This window comes from Phragmites australis, chromosome 2, assembly GCF_958298935.1.
Source record: "Phragmites australis chromosome 2, lpPhrAust1.1, whole genome shotgun sequence".
Taxonomy (NCBI): Eukaryota; Viridiplantae; Streptophyta; class Magnoliopsida; order Poales; family Poaceae; genus Phragmites; species Phragmites australis.
In genome coordinates, this window is record NC_084922.1 from 16,669,694 (window position 1) to 16,686,958 (window position 17,265).

At 41.0% G+C, this 17,265-nt stretch overlaps 1 protein-coding gene across 2 annotated transcripts; it reads right to left on the reverse strand.

Annotated features, from left to right (window-relative positions):
* Positions 1-9,533: 9,533 nt before the first annotated feature.
* On the reverse strand, positions 9,534-16,128 carry LOC133901271 (respiratory burst oxidase homolog protein B-like). 2 transcript variants are annotated; one of them, XM_062342587.1, is made up of 14 exons: positions 15,871-16,128; positions 15,721-15,781; positions 13,473-14,051; positions 13,227-13,386; positions 12,947-12,995; positions 12,745-12,858; positions 12,239-12,670; positions 11,634-12,020; positions 11,461-11,553; positions 11,072-11,187; positions 10,875-10,977; positions 10,621-10,700; positions 10,033-10,544; positions 9,534-9,948 (listed from the first exon to the last, which is right to left on the reverse strand). In XM_062342587.1, exons 3-14 carry the CDS (start codon positions 14,011-14,013, stop codon positions 9,839-9,841), a joined length of 2,697 nt encoding a protein of 898 aa, XP_062198571.1. In that variant the 5' UTR covers positions 14,014-14,051; positions 15,721-15,781; positions 15,871-16,128; the 3' UTR covers positions 9,534-9,838. The 2 variants fall into 2 exon arrangements, with proteins under 2 accessions (XP_062198571.1, XP_062198564.1); XM_062342580.1 differs by having other exon boundaries at positions 13,473-14,066; positions 15,871-16,127.
* Positions 16,129-17,265: the final 1,137 nt, after the last annotated feature.

Consider the following 17,265-nt stretch of genomic DNA (forward strand, 5'->3'; position numbering starts at 1 on the left):
TTGAGGGAAGACCTCACATTGTTGTTGGATGATCATCGACAAACTATTAAGGATGACATTGGCAAGAAGCTTGCGGGAACTAATACCTCATTACAACGACTCAATGAAAGCATTGCAATGTTCAATGCATGCTTTGATCGATTGGTTAATCCACCACCGAACAATGGTCGGGTGGATCCTCATGGTGCAGCCTATGAACAAGAGGAGTCCATCACGGATGATAAAATTTTGAGACAAGAACGTGATGCTGTTGGGGGGGGGGGAACTAAGCCAGCCTGAGGATAATGGTTGAAGAGTACCATCCAAGTCCCCTCGGAGCCTTGATCTACGAATCCCCAGCTAAAGGCTCGACCTCTGAGGTCGTCAAGTCCCTTTACGGTACCTCTTCGTACCTACAAAGCCTTCCCTTGGCTTAACTGGCTCAGCGTCCTGAAGTCTCGGTCCCCCGAAGCCTCAGCCTCCCGAAGGCTCGGTCTCCCCGAAGCCCCAGTCTTCCAGAGCCCCGCTTCCCGAAGCATTCACATCCCGGATCCATGCCTCCCGAGGCCCCCTGCCTCGGGATGATCAGTCCACCTTCCCGAGGACAACAGGGTGTTTCAGCATTCCCTGAGAAGATCTATCAAAAGAAGAAGCGTCGATCATGCTTTGCCTGTCAAGAAGTGTCTGGAATTAAAGACCTAGGCTGATGGGCACCACTCCGACACCTTGGCATAATGGAGGCTATCCTAACACCCCTGACAGTGTGACGCGGGCCGCAATTGGCCACCGGCTCGCCGCACTGGAGGGGGCAGGCACCACAGTAGTTACCAAGGTGGATATTTACATCCCCAATAAGATAGAAAGTAGTTATCCGGGATGAGGCCTAGTAATTCGGTCAGGTCCCAGATATTCGTACATTATGATAACTTGTACCCCAAGCTACACACAGCCCTATAAATAGGGGGTCGTGGTCGTCCGGGAAAGGAACAGAGAAAAAGACAGACACAGAGCACGAATCACAGCAAACCTATGTTTCTCCCCCCAGATCGATCAATTTTCCTATCATCAATATCCTCGTGGTGTTCCTTCCTCTCAAACTTCGTCTTCAAGCTTGAGTCCCCTCCTTAGAAGAAACTCTTGCCGTATTTGCTGGGGCAAGACGAACTCTTGCTCCAACAGACGCCTTTGATGAACGACAAAGGAACCAATTGAACTTCAACCGTCAATGTATGAGAGGTAATAATTTGTAGCAACATAACCCACGCATTTAATGATGATCCATTTGCTAAGATTAAGTTTACTATAACATCTTTTGAGGGTGCTTATGATGCTGAAAGGTACTTAGATTGGGAGATGACAGTAGAACAGAAGTTTAATGCTCATTTAGTTCCTGAAGTGCATAGAGTTAGGTAAGCAACTAGTGAATTTAAAATTTTTGCAATCATCTGGTGGAATAGGGCATGTATTGATGGATTAGCTCCTACTACTTGGAATGCTTTAAATGTTGCTATGCGTAACATATTTGTTTCACCCTCTTTTAAACGTGATTTGTGTAAGAAATTGCAGCGCTTAAACCAAGATGATAGATCCGTAGAAGAATATTATCCGGAGCTACAAATTAGTATGATACATTGTGATATTATTGAGGATGAAGAGACTGTAATGGCATGCTTTTATGGAGGGTTAAGGCATGAAATTCAGGACATAGTTGATTACAAAGAATACAATAGTGTTTCTAGATTATTCCAACTTGCATGTCTAGCAGAAAAAGAATTGCAGGAACGACAACAGAGGCCAATGAGCAATTTTGAAAGCGCGATGACTTCAAAATCAATATCAGGACAAGTCAAAATAGCCCAACGTTCAGCTACACGGTCAGTTGCCCTCTTCTCGAGTAGGGCACATTGAGTAGCACCTTCGACACTGTCGCATGCTCCCGAGGTAAGCAAATCCATAAGTGTGCATGGTCTAGCCAAAAGCTCTTCTTCGGTTGCTTCTACAAGCTAATCGACCGGGATTGTATGCCACCGATACAAGGGAATGAGCCACGTCATGAGGGATTACCCAAGTTAGCGAGCGTACATTGTAATAGAAGACGGTGGATATGTAAGTGCTAGTGATGTTGAGGATGAATATGCTCTTGCAGCTAACCATGCAGGTGATGAGGATGGTCGACCATGAGGAAGTGTTCGATGCCACTGCCACGGAGGATTATCGGACCCTCATTGTGCAGCGAGTGTTAAGCACTCAAATGGAGCAAGCAGAAGAGTTACAACACCACAATTTGTCTCGGATGTTTTTCATAGTCAAGGATTATCGTGTTCGAGTCATTATTTTAAGGATTATCATGTTCCAGTCATTATTGATGGAGGAAGCTGCAACAACTTGGTAAGTTTAGATATGATCAAGAAGCTTGCCTTTCCGATAAGAAACCATTATCACCCGTATCATATTCAATGGTTCAACAACAGTGACAAGTTGAAGGTAATGCAAATAGTTAGGGTGCATTTTTCTATTGGTTCATACCATGATTGTACTGATTTTGATATAGTTCCCATGCAAGCATGCTCTCTTTTGTTAGGATGACCATCGGAGTTTGATACTGATGCAACACATCATGGTAGAAGTAATAAGTACACCCTTATGCATAAAGGAAAGAAAATAACTTTTCTAACTTTAACCCCTGCTGAAATTGTGAAATGTGAACAAGAGATAGTTGAAAATAAGAGAAAATAGTCTGAGAATGAACCTGAAAATCAGCAAGTAGCGGAAAAGGTTTTTCACCCAAAAAAAATAAAGCAACAACAACTTCTAAGTCCGATGGAATTAGACTAAAACGGTGTGTTATGCTCGCTACTAAATCTGATCTTGCTGAAATTTATGCTAATGAGCTTCCATGCTATGCTTTGATATGCAAAGATACTTTAGTTTCACTCGAGATTATATCTAGCTCTTTGCCTTCTGCTGTTGTTAACCTTTTTTAGGAGTTTGTGGATGTATTTTTAGCTAAAGTATCCCTGGGATTACCACCTATTCGAGGGACTGAACATCAAATTGATTTGATTTTGGGAGCAACTTTGCCAAACCGTGCTGCATATAGGACCAACCCAAAATAGACTAAGGAAATTCGGCGACAAGTCCAAGACCTTTTGGACCGCGGGTATGTACGAGAAAGTCTTAGCCCTTGTGCTATTCCCGTTCTTTTGGTTCCTAAGAAAAACGGTAGTTGGCGTATGTGTGTTGATTGTAGAACCATCAATAATATTACAATAAGATATCGTCACCCTATCGCTAGGTTAGATGATATGCTTGATGAGTTGAATGGTTCTATAATTTTCACTAAAATTGACTTACGAAGTGGATACCACCAGATTAGAATGAAACTCAGAGATGAATGGAAGACTGCATTCAAAACTAAGTTTGTTTTGTATGAGTGGTTAGTAATGCCTTTTGGATTAACTAATGCACCTAGTACTTTCATGCAATTAATGAACGAAGTTTTACATGCTTTCATTGGGAGATTTGTGGTGGTTTACTTTGATGACATCTTGATTTATAGCAAGTCATATGAACTACACTTTGATCACTTACGTGCTGTTTTTAGTGCTTTGAGAGATGCATGTTTGTTTGATAACCACAAAAAGTGTATCTTTTGCACGGATCAAGTTTCTTTTCTTGGCTATGTTGTTACTCCACAGGGAATAGAATTGGATGAAGCAAAAGTTGAAGCCATAAAGAGCTGGCCAACCCCTGAGATTGTTACTCAAGTGAGAAGTTTTTATGGTCTTGCGGGTTTCTATCGACGATTTGCGCGGGATTTTAGTACCATTACTGCTCCATTAAACGAGTTCACAAAGAAAGGAGTAGTTTTTAAATTGGGACCTACACAAAAAAGCATTCAAGTTGTTGAAAGAGAAACTTACCCATACTCCTTTACTCCAACTCTCTGATTTTAGTAAGACCTTTGAACTAGAATGTGATGCTAGTGTGATTGGAATTGGAGGTGTGCTAATTCAAGAAGGTAAATCTGTTGCTTATTTCAGCAAGAAATTAAGTGGGCCAAGTTTAAATTATTCCACTTATGATAACGAATTGCATGCTTTAGTTCGTGTGCTTAAAACTTGGCAATATTATCTATGGCCTAAAGAATTTGTTATATATTCTGATCATGAATCGCTGAAACATATTAGAAGCCATACTAAACTGAATAAACAATATGCTAAATGGGTAAAATTTATTGAGTCGTTTCCATATGTCATAAAACATAAGAAAGGAAAGGACAATGTGATCGTTGATGCACTTTCTAGGTGTTATACCATGTTATCTCAACTTGATCATAAGATTTTTGGTTTAGAGACCATTAAGGACTTGTATGCTATTGATTTAGACTTTAAAGAAGTGCTTGAACATTATAAAGAAGGAAAAACATGGAATAAATATGTGCTGAATGACAGATTGCTCTATCGTGCTAACAAGCTATACATTCCAGCTAGCTCCGTTCGTCTTTTTTATTGCAGGAGGCGCATGAAGGAGGATTGATGGCATATTTTGGAGCAAAGAAGACTGAAGATGTGCTGGACACCCACATCTTTTGGCCAAAGATGAGACGTGACGTCGAGCGCTATATTTTACGTTGTACCACTTGCAACAAAGCTAAGTCTCGCTTAAATTCACATGGTTTTTATATACTTCTTCCTGTTTCTAGTGCACCATGGGAGGATATTTCTATGGATTTTGTTTTAGGACTACCTAGGACAATGAGGGGAAGGGATAGCATATTTGTGATTCTCTAAAATAGCACATTTTATACCTTATCACAAGAGCGATGATGCTACAAACATAGCTGATTTATGTTTCAGAGAAATCATTCGACTACATGGAGTACCCAATACTATTGTCTCAAACCATGATGTAAAGTTTTTGAGTCACTTTTGGAGATCACTTTGGAATAAATTAGGGACGAAGCTACTGTTTCTAATACATGCCATCCTCAAACTGATAGCCAAACAGAGGTCGTCAATCGCACATTATCGACCATGTTGTGGGCAGTTCTAAATAAAAATTTGAGGATGTAGGAAGAGTGTTTACCACATATTGAATTTTCTTATAACAGGTCGGTACACTCCACCACCAAAGTAAGTCCATTCCAGGTAGTGTATGGATTTACCTTGTGCTCCTATTGATTTACTACTTTTGCCTACTTTTGAAAGACTTAATTTAGATGCTAAGAAACATGCTGAATTTATTCTTAAGTTGCATGAAACAACTAAAAAGAATATAGAGAGCATGACTGAAAAGTATAAGATTACTGGAAGTACAGGTAGGAAGGAAATAAAATTTGAATCGGATGATTTAGTTTGGTTGCATTTGAGGAAGGATAGGTTTCCAGAACTAAGAAAGTCAAAGTTGATAACTGGAGCTGATAGAACATTTAAGATAATTCAGAAAATCAATAACAATGCATACAAATTGGACCTACCTGCAGATTTTGGGGTTAGTCCCGCGTTTAACATTTCAGATTTGAAGCCATATTTGGGAAAAGAAGATGAGCTTGAGTCGATGACAACTCCAATTCAAAAGAGGGAGGATGATGAGCCCATAGCTCCTTCAGACACGATCAATACTGGCAATAAATCTCAAATCATACAAGGTCCAACTACAAGAGCATGTGCATAACAATTAGACCATCAGGTGAACTCGTTTCTCGTTGTTCATGCTTCCTTGGATGGATTACTACTACATTCTTATAATGTTTTATTGCTTAGGAACGTGGGAGAAGCACCACAACCTTACCCGGACGTCACTCCTTGCCTCTAGTCGTGGTCGTGGTCGAGTCGCAGGACAGCACATCAGTAAAACGGGCATAATTCTCTTATACGAAATCCGTTTTAGACAATCTTGGACATTCTGGAAAGCTTACGATGAGCCCTTTCCAATGGATAAGAGCTCAATCAAATATTCCTTATAGTTTAGTCAGACTCAAAAGAAATAAGGTATCATGCCACCGTTTTGGACCTTGTCGAGTCTTGTAATTGTGTCGGAGTCGGAGTCCAGGTTGTGCACGCCTCTTTCCATGGTTGCACGACCCTAGATTGACCTCCTCACGTTCTTCTACATATACACAGTAGCCATCATAGTTTAGGCTCTGGTTTAGCTTAGATTATTCTATTTTAGACAGTTTCAACATTTATCGGTTTGTTGAACCACAACTCAAGTACGTCATTGGTAAGTAGCAATATTTAGATTGCATCTACCTATTCTTGCTTGTGTTCTCGATTCGCTTGCAGGAAAAGCCTTCTTGGTGATGCCCACGGTTGATAACCACGGAGTAGTGGTGTAGTAGTTGTGAGGGTTCTCGATCTGTTCTGTTCGGAGCCTTTGGATCATCAACGTCGAAGCTCCACCAATCTACTTATCATACTACCTTTCGGAAGATCGGTCAAACGCGCATCACCCACCCCCACGGGATTACCCTGCTCCAGCTTAGAGATGTCTTCCAAAGGGACAGGTTGTTCAATGGCCACCCTCACATCATCAATGGTAACACCATTAGATTCATATAGCATGACCAGACTATCAATTATAGGAATCCCCCTACTCGAGATTAGGTGGTTTATGCTTCTAAGTTTTCCGTTGGACTACATAACCTTGCTTATCTAGATCAAGCGTGTGCGTCATTTGGAAAGCTAGTTTATTGGCATTTCAGTGCCAGAAGCAAGGCTTACATTCTCATCAAGTGTTTGTTCGACAGTGCTGAATCAATTCCTCGTAGCTTAGTCATCAGACAGTAACCCGCACCTTTTTCAACCTCCAATTATTCCGAACGAACCAGAATTTGTGGAAGACCAGCTTCAACAGCAACTACAACAACCCCAACTGGACCCTGTTTGGGATAATGCGACGGTAGAGCTCCAGCAGCAGCAAAACACCTGGCCTACCTGGCCACCTGGTATGCTAGTTCCTCAGCGAGTCCCTCAGCACCCGCTTCACCCACAAAATGAACTTTATCTTTTCGAACAGCAGCTCTGCTGCTACTAGTTCCTCTTCTGGCAATGACCAAGACTGGCACCTTCGCTTCACACAGAACATGCTGGTGCTTACCTAGCACCAGGAAGATCTCCAACTTGTCAATGCTAATCAGTTGGATGTGCAACCTAGCTAGATCGAGCCATTCTTGTCAGAAGAGTTGGTGCATGTTCTCGCCTCCACCTTTCCACAAGCTTTGCTTTTTGCCTGGTGGCACCAACCTAAAAATTGCTCTTTGCAATTTACGATAGACCTCTCCCTTCGGGATGGCAAAAGGGAAGTTGCTATCAGAATGCATGATCCTAGTCAGGTGGTGCTCACTTCCATGAATATCACAATGGTTCAGTCCTCTTCTGGTATGCCCCTAGACATTCAAGTTCTAGACCATGAGGCCCAGCCTAAAGATAAGTATGAGTCCAAGGCTAGCATGCCAATCAAAAAAACCTACATAAGGAAGAAGGTGATCAAGTACATTGCCCCCACCCAAAACATGTCCTTCAAGTCTCGCAGACTGCCTGCTAAGCCAACGAGTGGTCATGATTCACCTTCTCTACTCCAGGATAACATGCGCAGAAGCAGTAGGCTGGAGGCCAAGCTCCAAGGTTCTATGGGAGACGTCACCTCGGCTTCTACTTGCATGAAGAAGCATAGTCAGAAGGTTCCTAACCCCCTGGCAGCACCAACCTTACATGATGGTATTCCAGTCTCTCGTAACTCATTCCTTGCCCCTTCAAAATTCCCCTCCCTCGCTGATCTTGATAGTTTTTTTTCCTAACCCCTTCCCCGAAATTTCTGTTGACGCTATCCAGTTGAGAGCGATGGAGGACTGCGGTAATGCTCCTGAGGAGGTGTCGATTGACGTGCTGCTAACATGTGGCTTGGTGGAACTTGAACCCCAAGTTAGCAACAATTTCTCTTCTAACATAGTTCCAAATGAACTTTTACCATAATAATCTTTTGGGGTGGGTGGACTTCTGTAGTGGTCTATTCTCAAATATGATAGTTTGTGTTAACCTTTGGACAACCTCTGTGTTGAGTTGTGGTGATGTAACTTGTCTCCTTGACTACTTACTTTCTATTTCCCGTTTTCCGGAGATGTGTTGTTTAGCTTCTTCTTCTTCATACTAGTCCACGTGATGCATTCGTTTGTTTTGGCCTTCCTCTTTTCCTCGCAAGATTTGCAGTTTCCTAGAGAAACTAGGGTTCTGGTCCACTAGGTTCGTGTCTCTGATGTTTAGCCATTTTCTTTCTCCTAGTTTTTCCACCCCTATTAGTGTTATTTGCATCACTATTCAAAATCCGACATGAAGAGGTGAGGCTTCCTACTGGCACCTATCAGCTATGCGCTGTGGAATCAATTTTTGCTATGCTTCTGCTTCGCCAAAGGAAACCTCATTCATCGCCATGTTTCTTTCTTACACCAAGTTTGGTTTACTAAACATTGGCTGAATAATGGTCATGGCCTTTCTAGAGATGAACACGTACATCTCCACCTTCTTTGACTGGATTAGGGTTTCTTCCAACCACACTATGGCCGATGAGTAATCATAGCAGAAGTTGGAATGTGCTCAGCTAGAATATCAAAGACGTCAACAAAGAGGATAAAAGGAGAGAAATTAGGGCTAAGGTGGGGGAATTTGCCTGGTCCATCCTTTGCCTTCAAGAAATAAAAAAGAAATTTCTTCGACAACTCCTTCATCAGAAAGTTGGCTCCTAAAAGATTTAATAAATTTGTCTTTCTCCTCCGATGGGGCTTCCGGGTGGCATCCTTGTTGCTTAGGTTGGGGCCTAGTTTTTTAGGCAGGTTGGGAGCATCTCTAGCTTCGAAATCACCATTACGTTCACCTCTAAGCTTGATGCACCATCTAGAAGCTAACTTCCATTTACGGGCCATGTCATGATGAGCCCAAGGATCCTTTCATCAATTGGTTTTATAACCTTGACATCCAGGATGAGGAGAACTAGATGATGCTGGGGGATTTCAATCTGTACAAAAGCCCTTGTGACAGAAACAAGCCTAGAGGTAACCTCAATGATATGATGTTGTTCAACGATCTCATTAGCCAGCTTGGTCTCCTGGAAATTCCTCTTAAAGGCAGAAGCTACACCTGGAATAACATGCAAGAGTACTCTCTAATGGAACAGTTGTGGTGCCTCACCTCGATTTATTGGACTACAAGTTTCCCCAACATCCTTCTATTGCTTATGCCAAATCCTGACTATGATCATATCCCTTTCTATGTGCAAATTGGAACCAGCATACCCAAGGCTAAAATTTTCAGATTTGAGAAATTGTGGGTGGACGAGCCCAAGTTCCTTGAGGTGGTGCAATGCACTTGGAGTGCCAACATTAAAGCTACTGACCTCACCACCAGACTAGTGGCTAATATGAAGTTGCTCAGAAGGAACTTAAAGAAATGGAGCAAATCCACCTCCTTCATAAACAAAATTCTCAAGGAAAGTAATGATGCACTTCAAGTTCTGGACAAACGTGAAGACAGAAGAGCACTCTATGTGCAAGAGAAAAATTTCAGGAACACCCTCAAGGCTCACATCTCAAAGTTGTTCAAAGCATACTTGTTCGCAACTTTAAAATACAGAGATACTTTACTACTTAGGCTACAACAGAAAGTATTCACTCCATAGCTCCTTCCAGTAGCAGTAAACAGGGATGGACAGAACACTCTTGCAAAAAAAGAACATGGCAGACTTTTGACATCTACAACAAAATAACTCCCATCATTTTATTTCTCTACCCTATATATATTACAGCCCTTATGTATCACATCCTGAATCACTAGGAGACCATACTCAGATGCTTCGAGTTACGCCATTAGAAGTTCTCCTTGTGAAACTCAAACTTCGTATTTGTCTTGTGGGAGAAATCTGCTGACAACTGCCGTAGCTGCGGCACCAGGACAGGCTCGCCACAGTAGAAAACTCCTGAACAGAAATCAAGTGTTAGTAGGTGATGAAGTCAATTGACATTCCTGATATTTCATTTGACAAGACATGAAGATGACGTACCGACGCGCTGGTTCTCATGGTTTACTGCAACATGTTTGAAGACGCTTCGCCAGTTAGGCCGTGCAAAGTGTGTCTTGACGCTAGTTCCAGACAAGATATCAACCCCCTTCTTTGCATGTTGTAGCTCTTGGAGCATGACAATGAGGGCAGAACGTGCATCCCCTTCCTCATAGACACTCGAGCAGTGGTTGTGGAGCTCAATCACACCATCCTTGTCCTTCTCAGCCACCTCGTTCATGACCCCTCGGAACCATTCAAAGGATCCCTCTTCTCTCGTGACCCAGTAGAAGTAGACCCTCTTTGTCATGAATGGTCTCTTCTTTGCCAAGCCACTGCCCTCAGGCTCCGTGCCTGCAACAGATCCTCCCTGCTGAATGTGATTAAGCACATCCTTCACAATGCTAATCAACGGAGTGGCTCCAATGCCTAGTCCAATGAGCAGTAGCACATCATATTCCCGATAATCTTGCGCTGGAGCACCATATGGTCCATCAATCAAAAGTTTTGGGAACCTAGAGCATATTGAAATTCATGAATGTAAGAAATGTAAATTGTATTGTATTACATTTTGGAAAAAAGAAATTACACCTTGCATTGTTCTCAGTAATACCCTTGGAAAGGTCAGCTCTAAGGAGTCCACTTTCTCCATCAGTTGGTGGCCGGCATGCCTGGTTCACATTTATGGTAATTGTCAATTCCATGAATTAAAGCAATGACAATCAGATATCACAAATAACAAACTTCACAAGTCACTGTTCACAATCGTCTAGGAGTTCTGAAGTCTTGTTCCAGTACGAGCTTATTGAGCCAATAGAAAAGTCGAAAGCTAAGGGCTAATTTACCTCAGAGAAGACAGTCCTAAGCCGTGAAGTCCAATCACCCCTTGTGCGAATGTGGACACTTAGATAATTGTCTCCTGGTGCTGATGTAATAGAAAATGGGTGCCTGCAACAGAATCATATTATGCCACTTTTAGTCATCTACTGATCATATAGCTGAAATACAAATTTTTCCATGAGAAAGGGTGTAATGTGTGTACCATTCATATGGAGACACGGCACGACAGTTTATGAAGATATACTGCCCACTCCGATATTTGAAACCAGGTGGCTTGGACATATAGAGAGCCAAAACATTCCCCGGATATACCGCAACCTGTAAAGAGGGCATAAAGTTAAAAGGTAAAATGGAAAAAACCCCACACTTAATAAATGACTTCTCACCCAGAAAAATGAAAATGCCACAGAAGAAATAGGTATCTTTGAATTATGAAAAAAAATACACCCAAATTCCAGTTGAAGAGCTAACTTGGGTGGTAGTGGTGTACACTCACACCTCCCAACTGAACTATGCTTAGTTCTCATCATACGCAAGTAAAAAGACAAACAAGGCAGAACCAAAGGGTAGAAATGGTTTAATTGTAGGTACCTTCTGAATCCTAACTGCATCATGGCTCCTAAATAGCCGAAGAATGCGCTCACTTACATACAAGAGCACAGGAACAGCCAGGTACATCCAAGTCTGCCAATGATAGAAATACTCAGTAAGTATTAGCTTTCAGAAATTAGGCGTTCTGTTGCCATTGGGATACAGATGTTTACCGATTTCTTGTACCATTTCCTGCTTAGATATAAACAGGTTCCATGGACAATGAGCAGTGCATACACAATAACAAATAAGTGGTGAGTAAACCAAAAGGCATTGAAGCCAGTCATTTTCTTGAGGGGATTAGAATCCTTGAGCCTGTTACGTCGAAACCATGGTTGGGCTAGTACAAAAGCTATTGCCATGAGTACTACCATGACCACACCGGTCCACCCTTCAGTTCCCTTTACAAACCACCAGTAATTTGGTGGCCTTTTGTGCCCAAAGAAAGGTTTCATTGGCTCATAGGCTGCATCACTTGCATGGAGCAGGCGAGGAAAATCACATGTCAGGTGAGAACCTGCATGCAAAGCAACGCCAACTGCAACACCTGCTGCTATTACCTGCATAATAGCACACATATTATACAATGTAACTTCTATCTTTGTTACATGTAACTCATAGTATACGCTTATCGCAGAATTATCTATCAGACGGGCAGGTTAACAGTTCATTCTCGTTGGTCCTTTTTGATAGAAGGACTACATTCAAACTGGATAATCTCACAACATGGAAAAAATCATCGTTGTGTTACATTCTAGTCGAGTCCAAATAGCTTTACCTTATGAAAGTTTATGTTGTCGTTGAAGGGTACAAAAGCTCCGATCTTTGTCTTTGACCGAATCCAAGTGATTGTATTTCGGCAAACAGGAAGAAGAACCAGGGCCATATTGAATTTGAGGGTCTCTGCAGCACCTTTTGCAGTGGTCACACAATAACCCATGATGTGAAATACAGCTCGATTCCGGTATTGGATGAACTTCCAAATGAAGAGGCCAATGCAGATTGAGAGCCAGAGAGTCATAACCCAAATGCGCTTCCAGTTCTCCTCAAGGAAGTACAAGAACTCTTGCCAGTAGTGGTGAAGTGGACTCATGTCCTTGGTTGATGCTAGCTTCATGCTAAGAGCTTTGCTAAGTTTTGAGCTATGTGTTGTTGATCTTGTAGCAGCTTGAGATGGTGACTGCAGCAAAAGTGCCTCCAGATCCTCGAGCTGTTAATTGTTTAATATGGTTAATACATGGATTGTGCTACAATTGTTATTTTTCAGGGTAATATTGATCAAACCTCGATGTATCCCAGGTTGTTGGGGTCAAGTTCTTCCATAATAAGTGCTGTGTACTCATCAGCTCGTTCCTTGAGCTTGGAAAGTTTGTTTGCTGATGCACTAAGGGCAATAATCTGCAAAAGCATGTCAGAATTTGCTTAATACCTAACAATGCACAAAATGAAGACATCAGATTTTCAACTCTCGAGTCCTCTCACGGACCTCCTTAACCTCCTCTGCTGTGATCCTTCCGTCAGCATTCTTGTCAACCCTGAACAGAGAAAATAACACATGCTAACTGACATACGAAATAGTTGAATACACAATGGCTACAAGTAAGATTGTTACAATAGTTTTGCTTGATTGTTTTTCAAGATTATTTACTAGTACAGTCAAGTATTTTGATGTGGAATGGATTTGGCAAACTCATCACAAAAATTATTACATGTATAAAGAAGGAAATCATGCCAAAACTGGTAAGATATTCATCAAAATTACTAACATGTCAAAGAATGTCCGGAGACGGTTGTCAAAACCCTGATCACTCAGTTGCTCCCAGAAATCTTTCAGCTCATCCTTAGTCAGTACTTCCTTCACTATCCCTCTCTTCCTTGCTAATGAATCGAACACTTGTACTGCAAACTCATCAGACCCTTCCATCCCTGCACAATCCAAAGCAATGCTTGAATAATCATTCTTTCAAATACCTGTATGGATAATATAATTTCACTCCAACTGCTAAAATTACCAATGCATTTCCCAAATCTTGAACGGAGCAGCACACCATCAACCTGTAGATGATTGAAACGTTTCTCCACTGCAGCCCAGCCATCATGACCAACTTTCGCAGTCACGAACTGCAGGCCTTTGAGCGCCACGGCAGCACCACTCTTGCTTCTGTCCAATCTCTTCCTCATGTTCTTCCGCAATTGTGTCTGTGGCACCTCATTGCGTGAGTTCTTCATCTTTAGCCCATTTGTCACCTGCCTTAGTTTTGATGCGAGCTTGCTGCTCCTTGATGAGGAAGGCGACACTAGTGAGAGGCTGTCAAACCCACCACTTTGCGCCGAGCCACCGTCATCCACTGTCCTGACATCTTCGATAGCCACTGAATCACGCTGTACATCAAGGGTGATCTCCACAACCTCATCATCATCTTTGAACCTGGTAATCTTTGCGCCCCTCTGGCTTGAATCTCCCAAATTGCCACTGTGTGGGATTAATGTTGCAGTGTCATTTTGTGATATCCTTGAACCGCTCAGGTCTGTGTTGGCTTCAGTGCCTGCCATATTCTTCTCCACCTCTCAGGCCAATTTCTCCTTATTTTCTGGTCAAAGGATAACTTAGATTTAAGAGGAAACTTGTAGTTAGTGCAAAGAATGCTTGTACTTCCGACAACTAGCTCAATGAAAATAAATTTCTTGGAAGCACATAATGTCCATTCCCTGTTCTATCCATAATCAGTCAAGCAAAAGAGTAAATTTCACAAAACTACAGATACTTTAACAAAATTATCGCAAAACTACATATTTAAGCAATAGTTTAAAAAATCTCCAGATTTAGTGCTAATTTTACCGCAAAACTACAAATACTTTGGTAAAATTATCGCAAAACTACAGATTTAAGCAATAATTTCACAAAACTACAGATTTAGCGCCGATTTTATCGCAAAACTACAGATTCTAGAGGTATTCCAGCCAACCAGGCCCGTTTGCAGTCTCATAGCAGCTGTCAGCTCATGAAACAGACTGTACATGAGCTCATGAAACTACAAATACTTTGATAAAATTATCGTAAATCGCAAAATTACAGATTTCAGCAACAGTTTCACAAAACTATAAATTTAGCGCCGATTTTATCATAAAATTATATATTCTATTGCAGACCTGTTAACCTGACGAATAGGTCCCGCTTGTAGTTATATGAACTCTTGAACGAACCGTTTCATGAGCTGATAGCTGCTGTAAGACTGAAGCAGAGCCCGATTGTCATGGTAATGGAGCTGAAAAATAGCTCCTCTAAAATCTGTAGTTTTACGATAAAATCGGCAATAAATCAATAGTTTTATGAAATTGTTGCTTAAATCTGTACTTTTGCGATAATTTTACCAAAGTAGTTTTGCCATAAAATCAGCACTAAATCAGTAGTTTTATGAAATTGTTGCTTAAAACTGTACTTTTACGATAATTTTACCAAAGTATCTTTAGTTTTGCGATAAAATTAGCACTAAATATGTAGTTTTGTGAAACTATTACGTACATCTCTATTTTTACAATAATTGTATCAAAGTATCATTAGTTTTGAGTAAATAAACAAAAGGAGAGGTTACACATCCTGCTGAGTAAAATTTCATGGTAAAGTTCATTAGCTACAAACAAATTGTTCAACCAAATTAAAACTATTTGCAGACCGAGTACAGGAAATTTCCAAAAATATTGGCAACCAGAAGGGGAAATCAAAAGAGAAGAAAGGCTGATATATCCTTCAATCAGATCCAACGGAAAATCGCGGAGAAAAAAGAGGGGAACATGATGTTACTTCACTAGAGGGTGATGGAGATAGCACCAACGGATTTACAACTTCAATGGCGTCAGCAAGGTACAAATAGGGAGAAATTAAAAACTTTTTCCAAAAGTAAACAAGAAATCAGGGAAATGCTCCCAAGCTGGAAGAAACTGCCCTCGAGTGATATAGTTTCACACCACTCACACCAAAATGCCTCCTCCCACTCAGATCTAGAGGCCGCAGCTCTCAAGCGAATCCGTAAACGAACACACCAACCTTCTCAGCCGAATATTCATCCGTTTCTTGGTGCCAGAAATAGCAAAACTTAGTTGGAAAAAGAAAAGGGGAAACGTTTAGGAGTGAAGTAGCAGCTACTGAAGAGCGACAAAAAACAGAGACCAACTGGAGAGAGAGAAGAAAATCAAGAACACAAGGAAAAAAAAGAAATTTGGGAAACTGAGATCATGGAAAAGAGGGGAAAAGGACTCTACCTTAAACGCTTTCAGAGATTTCGACTGCCGATCAGAACTCCGAGCATTTCTTGAATTTCACCTGAAGAACGAAGAAAAACCCAAGAATTCAGTCTTCAGCAAACAGCTAAAGATTTCAGGAAAGAAATGGGCAAGAAGTGAAGGTACTACCGCACAGCACGGGGCGTACGATGAAACGCAAGTGCACAGCACCAAGCTCGAACGAATGCAGGTGGGCTGGCTGGTTCTAGTAAGTAGTAACACTCCCCTCCCTCCTCAATGCAACGAAAAATTAAATATTCCCTCAGAAAACAACAACAAGGAACGAGTGGTGATGCAGAGTGGCACTGTTTCCGTCCGTTTGTAGCAAAGATGTATGTCTCCGGGCCCTCTGACTGTTACCTGCTAAACGCATGTGCTTTTGGTGGCATTGGTGGCGGTGGTTGATATTGCTGCTGCTCGGAGTTTGGGGTTGGGGTTGTCTGTCGTTTCAATTGGAAATCATTTCACGAAAAACTAGGATTTGCATATATATATATTCTTATTCTTTATAAATGCACTAGGGCAAAAAATTGAATAAACATTAGAGTATGAGTTAGCTGTTTTCTGCAGCGCTTTCAGAATTGAAGAGGCTCTTCAAAACAGAGTGATGTTAGGGCTGTTAGATATGCACATGCATTGAAGTATAGGATGTGTTTAAGAAGGTTAAACTCCTCTCTTTCAATGCATTATAAATTAGCTTCTACAATAAAATAAAAATGTCCAAGATCGAACTTTTGTGTAATAATTTCAGATGAAACAAGGCTGGGCCCAGTGCCATGGCATTATAGAGCCAACAAACTCATCATTTGAGTAAATATTTTATTTTTTATGCTACACAAAGTATTTGTAAGTCACATGTTCTACTCAAGAGCTCCAATCAAGGAATATTCACTTACATTTTATCTACATGCTATAGAAAACAAGTGACGTGCATTTCTCATAGAAAATTAGTAACACAAATCTTCTATTCTAAATTCATATGTAGATCAATCATATATCCCAAAAAACAAATTTCCTATTATTTTGGTTGTCCTTCCTTTTCCAAACAAATTGTATGCAGCACATGTATGTGCATCATGTAGCATACATATCCAGAATTGTGGAGCACATTTTTGCTCCAAAAATATAATTGTCAAGCCCAATAGCGTTTTCCCACTGTTGCACACTCACACATATGTAAAGGGGATTCCTAGGAAGTACAGATAACTAAAAACGCGTGACACATAATTAACGAAGTATATTATAAATTGGTGACATTTAGAAAATCAAGCATATATACTTGTTGATGATTTTTTAAGAAATATTTTTGGCAAAAAATGAATATATCTTGAATAATTATTTGATTGTAAAGTAATATGTTTGATATTTGAGTAAATTGCATAAAACACCATGTTTTGAGTAAGATTGTCATATTGCACCAAGTTTAAGCACATATTGCACCCTGCACCAGGTTTTGACATAAGAATTCTCACTTTGCATTACCTTTTAGCACTGAATAGAATAGAGTGGCCTTGGGCCCACATT

Excerpts from the sequence above, each read along its gene's own strand:
- LOC133901271 (XM_062342587.1), bottom strand. The coding sequence starts at position 14,013 with ATGGCAGGCACTGAAGCCAACACAGACCTGAGCGGTTCAAGGATATCA. Across the intron at positions 12,996-13,226 it reads CTCCGGACATTCTTTGACAT|GGTTGACAAGAATGCTGACG; the intron begins GTTAGTAATTTT and ends TTCTCTGTTCAG. Across the intron at positions 12,859-12,946 it reads CAGCAGAGGAGGTTAAGGAG|ATTATTGCCCTTAGTGCATC; the intron begins GTCCGTGAGAGG and ends ATGCTTTTGCAG.